At 47.0% G+C, this 13704-nt stretch overlaps 3 protein-coding genes across 3 annotated transcripts; 2 read left to right on the top strand and 1 right to left on the bottom strand.

The window, feature by feature from the left end:
* Positions 1–31: 31 nt before the first annotated feature.
* Positions 32–8297, top strand: CTNS (cystinosin, lysosomal cystine transporter). The gene is made up of 11 exons (XM_005240495.4): positions 32–176; positions 596–669; positions 1763–1841; positions 3471–3555; positions 3648–3751; positions 4759–4890; positions 5615–5714; positions 5817–5936; positions 6734–6904; positions 7115–7232; positions 7593–8297. Exons 2-11 carry the CDS (start codon positions 612–614, stop codon positions 7721–7723), a joined length of 1098 nt encoding a protein of 365 aa, XP_005240552.2. The 5' UTR covers positions 32–176; positions 596–611; the 3' UTR covers positions 7724–8297.
* A 644-nt stretch (positions 8298–8941) lies between these two features.
* On the bottom strand, positions 8942–12680 carry TAX1BP3 (Tax1 binding protein 3). Its single transcript, XM_055795177.1, has 4 exons — positions 12555–12680; positions 11134–11253; positions 10728–10805; positions 8942–10505 (listed from the first exon to the last, which is right to left on the bottom strand). Exons 1-4 carry the CDS (start codon positions 12591–12593, stop codon positions 10368–10370), a joined length of 375 nt encoding a protein of 124 aa, XP_055651152.1. The 5' UTR covers positions 12594–12680; the 3' UTR covers positions 8942–10367.
* Positions 12681–12775: 95 nt separating this feature from the next.
* On the top strand, positions 12776–13701 carry EMC6 (ER membrane protein complex subunit 6). Its single transcript, XM_055795179.1, has 2 exons — positions 12776–12936; positions 13132–13701. Exon 2 carries the CDS (start codon positions 13174–13176, stop codon positions 13504–13506), a length of 333 nt encoding a protein of 110 aa, XP_055651154.1. The 5' UTR covers positions 12776–12936; positions 13132–13173; the 3' UTR covers positions 13507–13701.
* The last annotated feature ends 3 nt before the right edge of the window (positions 13702–13704 follow it).

The raw sequence follows: 13704 nt of genomic DNA, 5'->3' as shown, positions 1-13704 counted from the left end.
CCAGCGCAACACCCAACCCGCTCTGCCGCACCCAAGATGGCACCCGAGGGCGGCCGCAGCGGCGCCACACGCGCGGTGGGCGCTGGGCGGGGAGTCGATAGGCGGCCGCCTCACGTGAGAAGCTGAAAAGGGAAGAGCCGGGGCTGAGCGGGACGAAGCTGCGGTGCTAGAAGGAGGTAGGCGCTCTCTCCTCAGCGGTTTTTTTCCCCCTCAGTATTAGCGCATCGCAAGACGTGGGACGGCCGCACGCCACCGTGCCTCCTGAGGGGAGCGTGGCGGGAACTGCAAGTCCCAGCGTGCACCGCGCCGCCCCAGCCCCCCACCCCTGGCGGCGCGGGTGCTGCTGAGATTTGTAGTCCCGCATGTGTGAGGAGAGGGGTCCCGCGGGGGCGGGAGAAGCCGTGAGGTAAAAATGTCCCCGGGGAGGCCTGGGCAGGCAGAAAGACTAGTGCTGTCACAGTGGTGCTGAGGGTTCCCCAGCTGGGAAGGGGCTGTGGTGCTGTGGTGGGAGGGAGCTGCCCACTGAGGGGATGGGCTGGTGCCCCCTCAGAACGTGTGGGCTCTAAGCAAGGCCTTCTCCCTGCTTCTTCTGCAGCTTTTCCACCAGGAGGATGCGATACTTGCTCCATGCTCTGCTGTACCTCTCGCTTGTGCTGCTGGGGCCTGGTGGTGAGTGTTTGGTCATCCCAGCTCGGGCCCACAGGGCTGGCGGGGGGCCAGGTCCAGACCAGTAAAAGTTGGAAGAGAGCTGTACTGCAGCATCCCCATGACACCTGTCTGGAGAGACCCGTGCCATGCTTCCCATCAGCTCTTTCACTGTTACCTTTGACTTGCTCTGCTCATACACAGGCAGTGCTCTGCTGAGGCACCGCTGTGATGGAGGACTCGCCTCATGCTCTGAACTTGCCTCTGCAGAAGCAGATTAAATACTGTCTGTGGTACAGTCACTGATTAGCTAGGGAGCTCTCCTGCACTGAACTTCTTAAGAACAGTGTAGTAAGAAATGCATCCAGGGCAGCCTGTTTATCTCTCCACTTATGGTCTTACTTTTATATAGTAATTTGTTCTTCCTCATCTCTTGTGTCCTTTAAACATACAGTGAATAAAATAGACTTGGATCCAAATGTCAAAATTGTTGACAGGTGACCAGCTTATGGTTTTGATACCGGTTGTAGTGGTGCTTGGAATCTTGGCCTCTCTTAAAGCGTGATGTGGTACAGTATAGTTGGATTGTTGTAAAGTGTACCCCTTAACAGCAATATTGCAGAGCACTATAGTAAGGTCCTAGTGATTACTGAAGTGTTAAGATAGATGTTCAAGAGAATGTATGCTTACTGTGTACCTAGTTTGAACATGTGGCCCAAGAAGCAATTTTAAACTAAATCTTGGACATTTATGACTCCTAAGTTACTAGGATCACATTGAGAAACAATTAGTGGATCTTTGAAGTATCCTATAGCATTCCTTTGGCATGAACTTTTGTTGCACTGGAAGTACTTAAAAATAGCTTCCTTGTAACGTGTTCAACGGATGGTTATTTACTTCTCCTTTTTTAAGTTGTTTAGTCTCCTTGAAACAAGCTGTACTCCCTTTGGTGTTTATCATGTGTACTGGTTTTGTTAATCTGACACTGCAGGTACCAATGGACAAAATGGCTATATCACAAAAGAAAGTAGGTAGTTCTGAAGGAGCTATTCACCATTCGTACTAATTGAGACTTGTGTGGGTTTTTTTGTTTGGTTGTGTTTTTCCCTGCCCCCAGATGGACTCACTGTATTGTCTGTCCCTGAAGTGGTTTCATTAGAAAGTGGAAGTTCAACCAACGTCACTATCTCTCTCAGGTAAAATCATAGAATCATCTAGGTTTGAAAAGAGCTTAAGGTCAAGTTCAATGTAAACCTAACGCTGCCAAGTCCACCACTAAGCCTAAATCAATCAAAAGTGCTTTTCCAAGACAATAAAAGGAGTGCACAATTTGTGAAATTCCAGTGAAGGACAAACTCACTTATACGCCAATTTACCAGTAACCCATACCCCAAATCACAGATATCTTCCCATTGGAGAAGAAACAAATCATTAGGTTTTGTAAGATGATATAACTTGATTAAAAGCAGACACCATACACACCCCCACGCCCCACCCCACCCCAGTTTTATCACTTCAGTCCTGGCTCTCTACATTCTATTTTTTTTCTGTCTTTCTGCATTTGTAATTAAGGAAGTTGCTTGCATCTTTAGTTTCTCTTTGGAACAGAGGATGAGCAGGTGGATAGAACTTGGCTATATACCAAGACTTTCCTGCAGACTCAGTTAACTGTTCATACAGAGTGAGTCTCGTGGGTGTGACCGGCCACTTCTAGACCATCACATTGCTTAGTACTAGTCTGGACCAAGATAGTGCAGCATTCTCACAGACAGCCTTATATGGCTGGCTTCTGACAATATCTCATGCCATTTGTATGGGAAGCTGAGCAGGAAAAGGGGCTTCATGCTGTCTGCTCTGTAATTAGCTTACTGTCTTCCATATGTGAACATAAAGTTCTTCAATTTCTAAAAGTTGATGCTTAAGAGAAACTTGCATATCCTAGAAGGATCACCAAAAAAAACTTTACCAAGCAAACAGAACTTTGCATTGCTAGCAAAGAAATGCAGCTACTCCAGAGCGGAGGCTGATGCGCCTTAGTCTCATTGTTTAATACAGTGCACTGTTTACCCATAGTTTTGTTTTGTCAGCCTCTTCCCAGGAAAAGATTGTTAAAACACGTGCACCCCTCCCCTTTGGGGTCTCAAAGTTTGTGTAAAGGAAACAGTCAGATGAAAATGTAAGAATTGTGATAAAGAGGAAAATAGCAAAACATGGCTGCAACAGTCTAGAAGTTTTATTTTTGTTTGCAAAGAAAGATGTGGTACTGTAATCTCGTTCATGGACAAGTACAGGCATTTGAACCTTATGATATTTTAAGTACTGCTATGCAATTAAGCCTCCTGGACAAGTGGTCAGTGGAGTTCTCTGGGAAAGCTGTGCAGGACTATGTCACTTGGTGGTTTTTTGTTTGAGGGTTGTTGGGGTTTTTTGTTTTTGTCTTACTGCACTGCTATGATTTCTGCCCTTCATCACGCCAAGTACATGTCCATCATTTCTGCCCCTCTTTACCAGCAAAGGGTGAACAAGCACAGTGATAGGATTCTGGCAGCAGTAACTTTGATTTGCTACTTGTATGGAGAAGAGGGAGGTAAAATGTGGCCATGTAACTGTCTAGTGCCCATCGCTAGTTCAAATGAAAGAAATAGTACAATGCTAACATACTTTGGTGCTGGTGTTCCTCTGAGTACTAGGTAGGTACTGTGGTGTATGGACTGTTTGTTATGTTTGCAACAGCTGTGCGGATTTAGCAGATACTGTCCCACAGCCCTGAAGCAATTTTTCTGAACTCAGGCACTGGTCTAACTTGTTCTTTTCTGCCTTTACAGGGCTCCATTAAATGAAACACTGGTGATAACTCTTAATATTACACACTCATCAAAACATAGCACCATTGTTGAACTACCTGATGAAGTAAGTGGCAGAACAGACTTCTGACCTTATGCAAAAGCTTCCCGCTAGTATGATGCAACTCTCCTCTTTCTTCTTTCCACTTTGCCTTGCAGGTACAATTGCCTGCAGGTCACACTAAAGCAGACTTCCAAGTGAAAGCAGATGATGTTGGACAAGTAACAGTTTATCTTTATACCATTAATTCCAACTTAACTGGGTGAGAAACTGGTTTTTAGTTCCACTTACTGTCCTACAGCTTTTTAAACTTTGGGGTAACTATTCCCTCCTTATAATTAAATAGTTAATGGGGCATGGATGGTATGTAGTTGAGAAGATGCGGTAACCCTCCAGCAATCCCCATGGTATTCAGGTAAATACAGGGTATGTGAAGCAGAGTGATAGTCTTGGCATCTTAGATTTTATTACTAGATGACTGAGTTCTCATGGCTCCTTAGTCTGGTTTTAGTAACCCCTCCTGAAAGTATCAAAACTACATGCCAGCTTTTCTGATCCAGGAAACATTTGGTTGGAATTATCCAGTGGGATACTCTTCTTGTTGTGCTGAACTTGTTCTGGAGTGCTAATAGCCTGATGCAGCTGTGTGCCCACATGAATACCGTGAGAAACAGGTGTTTTGCTTTCTGGTTAGGGGAGCCCTCTTTTCACAGATGCCAGTCCTCCCTAAGAGGAAAACAGCCTAGCAAGGTGGAGAAAGCTGGATTGTATTTGCTTGTTGCCTAGATGCTACTCAAAAACAAGAGTATCCTGTTGCACTTCCTCATTTTACTTCTGCTTTTAAGACACACACACAAAAGCAAATGCAGAGGTGCTAAGCACATGAAATGCTCAACAGGACAGGCATGATTGTGAGGTTTTGCTGGCAGAGCGTGGCAAGTGGAACTGCTCTTGCATAACAGACCTTGTGCTGAGACAGTGGAAGCCATAAGCACAAGATGACCTTTTTTTAAATTTCTGTGGTAAAGGAATGGAAAGAAAGAGTGAAGCAAGAAGGAAGGTGTAGGTTGAGGGTAGGAGTAGGAGATGTCCTGAACATAACAAGGACACTAAAGAAAAGGGGAGCAACTCAACTGAAACCAACAGTGAACCTTTATTGTCTTATCTCAACACCTGGACTCTGTTTTCTCTCAAAGCCAAACAAGGCAAAATCTCCTGAAAAAAGTGTGAACAGACAAATTAACTAATTCTGTTTGCATTAACCATTAGACCTAGGATTCAATTTCAAGTGATTCATAGCATCATAGTGAGATACGCCGATGAGGTGATTGGCTGGATCTATTTCCTCGCCTGGTCTATCTCCTTTTATCCTCAAGTCTTTGAGAACTGGCGACGAAAAAGGTAAAGAGACTTAAGATGTGTTTGCAAGTCACTTACTGTGAGTTGTGTTCCTAGCTTCGGTTATATCTGTCTGGGTCATTGTGAATTACATGTAGAAAGACTGGGGAAAAAAGCAGGGCAAAGAGGGGGCCTGAATAAATACAGCCCCAGTGAGCATGCAGGTCAACGAAAACTAAGTGCATCCTGTAGACACCTAATCCTAAGGTCCTAATTTGTGAAAAGGAGACCTCCCCATTCCCGTTGGTGCCATGTCACAAATCATCTGGCTGAGCCAATTGTGATGACCCCCTTTCAAAGGTTACTGACCCTGTGAACTGTTTATCAGCCAGCTCCTCTTAAACTAAGTGACTCTAAACAGAAACATTATTATATATGAAAACTAAAGCATTTGTTCTGGCAAAGATGTACTACTCCTGCTCTGAATTCAGGCTGGAATGGTTTTATCAGACTAGCTGAGCTCCTAGAGGGGTGAAGTTAAACAGCAGGGACACAACCTTGTCAGCAAGAGCTGTTGTGAGTACCAGTGCATGGCATATGAGGGATATCTCACCTTGCTTCCTCCTAAACTCACAGCAGCATCATGTTGTTACAAAGCCTGCAGCTTTCACTTGCATCAAAAATTGCTTATAAATCAGTACATTCTACGGTCAAGGTGTCCCTGGAGCTGCCTGTAATGCTCTGATACATATTTCTCTTTTTTTTTTTCCCCTCCCCCCTTCTCTAGTGTTGTTGGACTAAGCTTTGACTTTATAGCATTAAACCTTACTGGCTTTATAGCATACAGTGTGTTTAATATTGGACTCTTTTGGATTCCCTTGATAAAGGTGAGTGTGATTATCTCCTAATACTTGCGGGGTGGGGGAGCTGTGTGTATCTATGGAAAGGAGTCAAGGCATTTGGCTGGTTTTGGTTTCTCTTACATTTAGGAGGAATTCTTAGTCAGTTATCCCAGTGGGGTGAACCCTGTCGCTATCAATGATGTTTTCTTCAGTCTCCATGCATTAGCTCTAACTCTCCTCACCATAATTCAGTGCTGCATCTACGAGGTAAGTCTCAGTGCTGGGCTGATCTGCCAGCTCTGGCCGAGCTCCCTCTGCCGGGCTCCTCACCACTCACTGCCCACTCCTTGGGCTCCAAAGTCCCTCTTCATTGCACTTTCCATTGGCCTTTCAAGAAGTCAGGCTTCACAGTCCTGCTGCCTTTATCTTTCCTGAACCAGTAGCAAGTCCAGTAAGCTTAGCTACTTCAGCCTCGTGGGTGTTCTAAGCTTAAAAGTAAACTCCTTGCAGACTCAAAATAACTAAGGCAAACAGCCAAGTTCATAAAGTTCCCAGACAGATCTCCAAGCAGGACATAGATCACAACTCTACACGGTAGAAGTGGTAGTAGGTGCTTTGCTGTTTCTCACTACTTGAAGCATTCTTCAGGCTAGGACAGGACCTTAGTGATTCCCTGCAATTCAAACTTCTAGCTTTTTTCCACTTTTCTTAAAACAGCTGCAAAGGCCCTTTTATAATCCCCATTCATTTTCAGACTGATTGCTATAGTCAGGTAGGTCTTTGTTTAACTCTTATTGTTATAGTCAGGTGGGTCTCTGTTTAATTGCCATTGTAAAATCCTCTGATCTGAACAGCCAATTTTCTCTACCTAATAACTTACTTTCTTGGGGTGCTTCCTTTGGTGACGCTAAACCTAAAAGTTTTAACAGCCCATCTTTTCTAGCAAAGAATTAGAATGCAACCATGAATCTTTAACCATAACAGCATTAGCATATAACATCTTAAAGTGTGTCTGGAGATGTATGACCTAGGCCAGTCTAAGTGTATCTGCATTTCTGTTTCAGAGAGCAAGTCAGAAAGTATCCAAAGTTGTTGTTGGACTACTGGCACTTGCATGGATCTTCACATCTACAACACTGTTTCTTGCTGCAGCTGAGGAAATGACATGGCTACAGTTCTTGTTCTGCTTCTCTTACATTAAGTTAGCAGTCACACTGATAAAATATTTTCCACAGGTAAATCTGAACTTTTATGCTTCTACACTATATTCCTGTCACCCTAAGCCTGCAGTGTATGCTCTTGAAAGCCGGCCTAGATTAAACCAGCAATGATTTATGAAGTCTTTCAGTGACAAAACCAGCATAGTTAACATTTAAGAAGCGTTCTGTATAGTCTCAGAAATGCTCATACCTGATACACTGACTGACAACTTGTTACACTCTCAGGCATACATGAATTTCCATCGGAAGAGTACTGAGGGATGGAGTGTTGGAAGTGTATTACTAGACTTCACTGGTGGAAGCTTCAGCCTTCTCCAGATGTTTTTGCAGTCATACAACAATGGTAAGCCTGGAATTTAAGTGCTGGGGCCTTTCTTAAGGGGGTGGGAAAACCCTGCTACAAAGCAGATATGAACTAGTACGTTATCTTGGGAAAATGATCTTTGTGCTGTAACATGGGTAGCTCTTCTTATACAAAGAATAAAGAATCTGTATTCCTTGAAGATAGAAAATGAAATAGCTATTCTGAAGAAATCACAGAAAGTTATTAATTAGCTTTGCATAAGATGTCAGTCAGTCTTAAGGTGTGCCTAAGTGGTCCATGATAAACATGAACTTCTCCAATACGTATGGTATGACCTGGCAGTCTTGAGACAGGACTACACTTGAGTTAGCCTTAACTCTCTAATTTTGTGTTTGACAGATCAGTGGAAGTTAATCTTTGGAGATCCCACCAAGTTCGGCCTGGGTGTCTTCTCCATTCTCTTTGATATTGTTTTTATGGTCCAGCACTACTGCCTTTATAAGAGACAAGGATATGAACCTTGTGAATAACATCACTCGAAGACAAAAACCTTAAATTGAACTTGCCCTTAACCCTGGCTGAGGGCTTTCAAGACACCTGCTGCCCATTACTAGAAATACTGATTCTGATCTCCGTTTATACTTTGATCCTCTCTGGTAGGGAATACAAGCTATTGCCTTGCCACATTGCCAGATGCCTTAAAGGACAGCAGGCTGTCTAGCCACCACTTGCAAATGGAAGACTCATGCCTGTTGAAGCTGCGAAGACAGCTTGGTGTGAGCTGTCTAAGAAACATGTGATTCTTTTTCCGTTAACAACAGGAAAGAGAAAGACCAGAGTGATCTCTTTCTCACTAGAAGTAACTACGAAGAGCAGAGTTCTGGCTTCCAGAAATCTGAGATTGTGTTTAAGCAACCACATAATATCTTAATGTAATGACAAGACTGGCTGTGGATCTAAGTGCTGCTGCTGACTCCTCACAAACAGATCACAGCAGAACACTGCTCAGGTTGGCTGTTAACCCCTTTATGTACCACTACAGCTGTTGGTAGCAAATACCCAAATATTAGAACATGAACTCTAGTAAAAAAATACTGAGAAGCAGCAGAAACTGTATTCTTATTTCACTGAACGCTCTTTCAAAGACAAGTACCCAGATTTATCTGAATACTTCTAGTGCACTAACTTCATTTTGCTCAGTTCTACTGACATGCCTTGAATTCTAAATGGTGGATGGTAAAGTTTACAGACTTATTGAAGAGATTTCAGAACTATCAAAGAGATTTCAGACTTAAAGAGATTTTTCCTAAGTGGATCACATTAACAGCTTCATGATTAAAGTTGGAACATACATTTTTGTTCCTGGGCAACTTTTTAACTACATGTGATACATTCTAGGTAGAGAACAAGTTCTTGAGTTACTTGAAGGTAAGCGTTATACCCTTTAAAAGAACTAGAAGGGAATCCATACATGTACTTGAAGAATATTTGAATGCTCAAAAGCCAGTATGTCTTACTAGGTGTCAACCCAAGGAAAACTAGAACCCCTGCCCCCCGCACCCCTGACTAGAGACCACGTGAGGTTTGACAGCTCACTAACACTGCAAACACCCACCAGTACAATCAGACATGACTAACCTGAGACTCCATTGCATTGATGTAGGCCACAATCCACTTAAAGCCAGAAAAAAGGTCTCAACTGGAGGCATTCACGTGATGTGGTCTTCTTAAATGTAAGGAGAAACAGCTCAGGAAATCCAACTGTTTTATTGTGTGTAAAATCAAGTGAAATAGCAGTACAAATAGCAGTGTATCTTTATAGTAACAAAAATAACTTCAACTTGAAAGCCTTAAAATTTACCACTGAATTCTTAACTTACAAAATTCAAAAGCAGTATTGTAGTAATTCCATAATATAAAAATTGTAAATAAGCATCTGCTGGTGTGTACAGAACAGTCTGAGATGCATTAATCACAACATACGTACATGGCACAGCAGTAATGTACTGAATAAGTTAGTCTGCCACCTCCTCATGTTCTATTTACAACAGCTTACCTGAAGACCGTTTAAGGAAAGTATAGCTTTGTATAAATCAACTGAAGGGGATTAAGAACTCCAGTTTTTGGATAACTGTAAAGCTAACTGGTTAAAAAGCCACTAGGATGCTAGATAATTAACTTAGTGTTGCATCAAAAATCTTAAATCCTGCGGCATGTTGATTTAAACAACTTAGTATCTTACCAGAAGTTTAAATTTGGTCAAGAGGCACTTTTGCAAATTACTGGCATATTCATCTCTTCCATCCAATAATCAGTGATTTAAGCAAAGTCTTCTATAAGACAGACCAAAATCCACCCTTCCCATTTAAAGTCTCAAAGTGGAATGAAGAACTGAAAACTCTACAGCTACGAGCAGCTTTCTTGCCAAGTTCAACAACAGTGTTTTCTTTCCTATTCCATATTCCCTTCATTTAAACTTGATTCATTTGTCATTACAAATTACTTGGGAACAAGGAGAATTAAGGTTTTACTCTGAACTATAGTGTCTATGAACTTTTAGTGTACTTCACAGGCATTAATCTAACTCGTGTTGTAGTTGTTTCTTGTCCAAAGAGGCTACTTTTGCACACAGGGAATCTTTGTAGTAACACATAATGCCCCAAACCCTTCAGCATACTGTGTCTAGCTAGCACACAATGTGGGATTAGTACAGTGCTCCTCCCCACAGCAGCATGCAACTCTAATTCTAGCATTTGCTAGAGTGGGAAGACAGGACAGCTCATTTCTAAAAGCTTCAGCACAGCAAACCCTCTATCCTCCATAGCAGAAACCACATTTCCTCTTAAAATAGGAAGCTTTTGTGCTGTGTGTGTCAAAGTTAAGGCTTTTCCAGTTGCTTTCTTAAATAACTAGGGTTTGTCCTGCCCTCCTGAAAGCCCTGACTACAATAAAGTCTTACCATGTACCTGCAGGGAAGACTTTAGAGAGGCGCTCTGCTGAGGGGACTAGATTTTACTACTGCCAGTTACACCAGAGGAAGGAAAAAAAAACGTGTTTACCACAGTTAGGAACATGCACTCCTTCCAGACCACCTGCTCCATCTAGTATTTGCTTCCTTGCTTGATAACTGTCTATACATCTCCCTCCCCAACCCTTCCCCAACTTGGTGATAGATTAGGACATCATGGATTGTTGCACAGCCTTCTGCAGAGATTGCCGGGTCACCAGCAGCCGTACCACTTCTTCATTCCTTTTTGTCAGCCTCTTCCTAGCTTGGTCATGGGTCACCATTGTCATATCCCAGCCGTTCACCTAGGAAAGAAATATTAAATGAGGCAGGTGCATGGACTCACAGGTGTGCTATAACTGTTCCATCAGCACCAGGTAGTAGACATGCTTATGCCACAGCTCAGTTTATTTGTAAGCCGTGCAGACTATCCTGGGAAATATCCAGAAGACAGTATTTCCACCAGCAGAAACTCCCACAGTGTGCACCTAGTACTACATTAGTATTTGCCTTATCTTGGTGTTTACCTGCATGATTTTGTCTCCAATCTGCAGTCCTGCAACTTCTGCTGGGCCTCCTTCTGTCACCCTTGTGACATAGATACCCTGGGGAAAAAAATACTACGTGTTCATTGACTACATTCAGGAGCACTGAATACTCAAGGGCCATTCTGCTGACAACACAAAAATACTTTCCAGTATATTGCAGGTTTCTAGTTAAAAACAGGTTTGTGCAATGTCGGAAAGTAGAAAAGGCGGACAGCTAACTTCAAACAAACTCAGTCTGCAAATGATAACGTGGCAACAGAATAACTTTAGTAGCAAACTGTGTGAGAGGACAGAAGAGATGCAAGTGAGTCGAGCTTGCTGGCTGAGCTGGATATGCCCAGGCTTTTACAGAGGGGGCTGCTAGAGAAGACAACGAGCATCTGACCTTGTCGGTCTTGTCTTCAGAGAAAGGGTTCTGAGTCGGATCCTGATCAATGCCGCCTCCGATGCTGAATCCCAGAATCAAATTGTCACCTTGTCGAAGCTTGTGTATTTCAATTCTTTGCTGAAAAGAAAAAAGATAAGACAGCTCAGTATTGTCATCACTGGAATACATCTCAAGTGTGTTTCAGGCACAGATACTTAAGAGTCAGTTTGTTTTTCAGAAGTACTGTATACCTGTGCTGCTACAGGTAGTAGCGCCTACTACAGCAGGCTGCATCGCAGCTTGGTAAGCTTATGTATTCATAAGCAGTGAGCTCTCAAAGCGCTTGGCAGCACACAGCAATCACACGGCACTCGCTGCCAGTCACATGCGACCTCGGTGTTGACAGCAGTTGGCTCTGAGCTGTTCTCAGCCCCACCACGGGCCAGCAGGGCAGGAGTGGCATACTCAGGGTATGGCCAAGCTCCTCAGCTACTCGCTGCTTTACTGCTTGCCCCGAGATACAAGGGGAAGACACTAGAACCAGTGCAGGTCTCTTAAATCATGAGTCATGTCTTAATAACTAGCAGTCACTCACAGCTAGACTCATCTTGCTCTTACCCGCGTGCCTTGTTCCTGCCCAGCCCTATCAGCAGGAATAACCTATTATTAGGGTGGTTCTTTTCCAAGATAACTTATCAACACTTCCATAATCCAGAGGCAGGTTCCCTGCTGTCTGGTGAACACAGGCACCTGACAAACGCTGCGCATTACCTAAGCGTTGTACAAACGCCAGCTTGTGCAATTCTTGTGCCAAGACCAAAAGGCACGGTCTTGGCTGAAACAGCCACCTAACCCAGAAGGGTCGTCAGGCTGATGGAGCGGGTGTCCCTGCTCACTGCAGGGCCTGGACCAGGTGACCTTCCCGGTCCCTTCCAGCCCAAACCATTCCACGGTTCTCTTCGCACCGCACCCCCCCACCCCCCCGGCTCCTCGGGGCTGCCCCTCTGACAATCCGAGCGCGGCTGGGCTCCGGCTCGCACCGCCCAGAGTGCCGGTACCGTCGGCACTGAGCCGGGGGATGACACAAGAGGCTTCTGCTGGCGCCGCTCCTTGATCAAAGCCACGGCTGCGCTGGCACAGCCCCGCTTCCCGGGGAGGGCGACGGCCGGGGGCAACCCGCGCGTCCCGCCAGGCTCCGCCGGCCGCCACCGGCCCCTTCTCGTCCCCTGCAGAGCGCGGCCAGGCAGGGCCCTGGGCCGGGGCCCGTGCCCTCACACCGGCGGTGCTGCCGCTCCGGGCGCGGCTCGGTGCCGTTACCCGGGCGGGCCGGGCTCGCCCCAGGCACTGACAGCCCCCGCCGCAGGAACTGTCGTCTCCACAGCCCGCGCCCCTCCTCCCGCCGACAGCCCCAGCCGGCAGCTCCCGCGGCCCCATCTCACCACCACGGCGGTGACCGGCTGCCCCGGCACGTACGACATGGCCCCGCCACCGCTGCCGCCGCCCGAACAAAAGCGCCTCGCCCGGCCCCGCCCCCCGCCGCCACCAGCCAATCAGGTGCCGCCTCGCCCGCGGCGGAAGGCGCGAGCGCCGGAAGCCAGGCCGCTTTCCCGGCGGCCCCCGCGCCAAGATGCCTGACAGGAGCTTCCGGTGGGGAGGCGCGAGGCGGCGGCGGCGGCGGCGGTAGGTTGGGCCCGGCGGGGCGGAGCGGCGGTCCCGGCTCCTGCGGCGGCCCGCGGTGACGGGCGGTGCGCGGTGTCCCTTGGCAGGGTGCGAGGCGTGACGGGAGCGCCCGGCGGAGCGGCGCGCCGCCGTGGATGAGAGGTAGGTACGGGCCCAGGCCGGGGGGGGCGGGCGGGCGGGCGCGGCCGGGGGGCTCCCGGCGTGGCTGAGGCGGCGGGCGGGGGCGGCGGGCGGGGGCGGCGGGCCCAGCTCCCCGGAGGTGGCAGCGCCTGGGCGCGGGGCAGCGCCCGGCCAGCCCGCCCCCCACCCGCGCAGCCCGTGTTTCCTTCCCCCCAGCCCGGCCGGCAGCGAGGCGGCGCCGCAGCCCGGCCGGCAGCCATGGCCGCCGTGGTGGCCAAGCGCGAGGGGCCGCAGTTCATCAGCGAGGCGGCGGTGCGGGGGAACGCCGCCATCCTGGACTACTGCAGGACGTCGGTCTCGGCCCTGTCGGGCGCCACGGCGGGGATCCTCGGCCTGACGGGCCTGCACGGCTTCATCTTCTACTTCCTGGCATCCGTCCTCCTCTCCGTGCTCCTGGTGCTGAAAGCCGGCCGGCGGTGGAACAAGTACTTTAAATCCCGACGGCCGCTTTTCACGGGGGGGCTTATAGGGGGGCTCTTCACCTACGTCCTGTTCTGGACTTTCCTGTACGGCATGGTTCACGTCTACTAAACTAACCAGGAGCCACGTTAGCTGCAGCGGTTTTTAACGAAGCAGGAGGACTGTTGCCAAGTTACCTACACAGCTAGGCCAGCTCACCTTTTACACTGTTGTTCATCGCTTGTATTGTTAATACTGTCAGTAAATTATGTCCAAGTACAAATGAATCGGTAGTACTGTTCTAATTAAATTGAATGTGAAGCACCACTT

Source organism: Falco peregrinus, chromosome 2, assembly GCF_023634155.1.
Source record: "Falco peregrinus isolate bFalPer1 chromosome 2, bFalPer1.pri, whole genome shotgun sequence".
In the NCBI taxonomy this organism is placed as follows: domain Eukaryota; kingdom Metazoa; phylum Chordata; class Aves; order Falconiformes; family Falconidae; genus Falco; species Falco peregrinus.
Note: the sequence above shows the minus strand (reverse complement) of the source record. Positions and strands in the feature narration are given on the sequence as shown.

Coding starts and splice junctions, on each gene's coding strand:
- TAX1BP3 (XM_055795177.1), bottom strand. CDS start 12,593: ATGTCGTACGTGCCGGGGCAGCCGGTCACCGCCGTGGTG. Junction 10,806..11,133: donor CTGAAGACAAGACCGACAAG/GTCAGATGCTCG, acceptor TTTTTTCCCCAG/GGTATCTATGTCACAAGGGT. Junction 10,506..10,727: donor TTGGAGACAAAATCATGCAG/GTAAACACCAAG, acceptor TTTCTTTCCTAG/GTGAACGGCTGGGATATGAC.
- EMC6 (XM_055795179.1), top strand. CDS start 13,174: ATGGCCGCCGTGGTGGCCAAGCGCGAGGGGCCGCAGTTCATCAGCGAG.
- CTNS (XM_005240495.4), top strand. CDS start 612: ATGCGATACTTGCTCCATGCTCTGCTGTACCTCTCGCTTGTGCTGCTG. Junction 5,715..5,816: donor TTTGGATTCCCTTGATAAAG/GTGAGTGTGATT, acceptor TCTTACATTTAG/GAGGAATTCTTAGTCAGTTA. Junction 5,937..6,733: donor TTCAGTGCTGCATCTACGAG/GTAAGTCTCAGT, acceptor TTTCTGTTTCAG/AGAGCAAGTCAGAAAGTATC.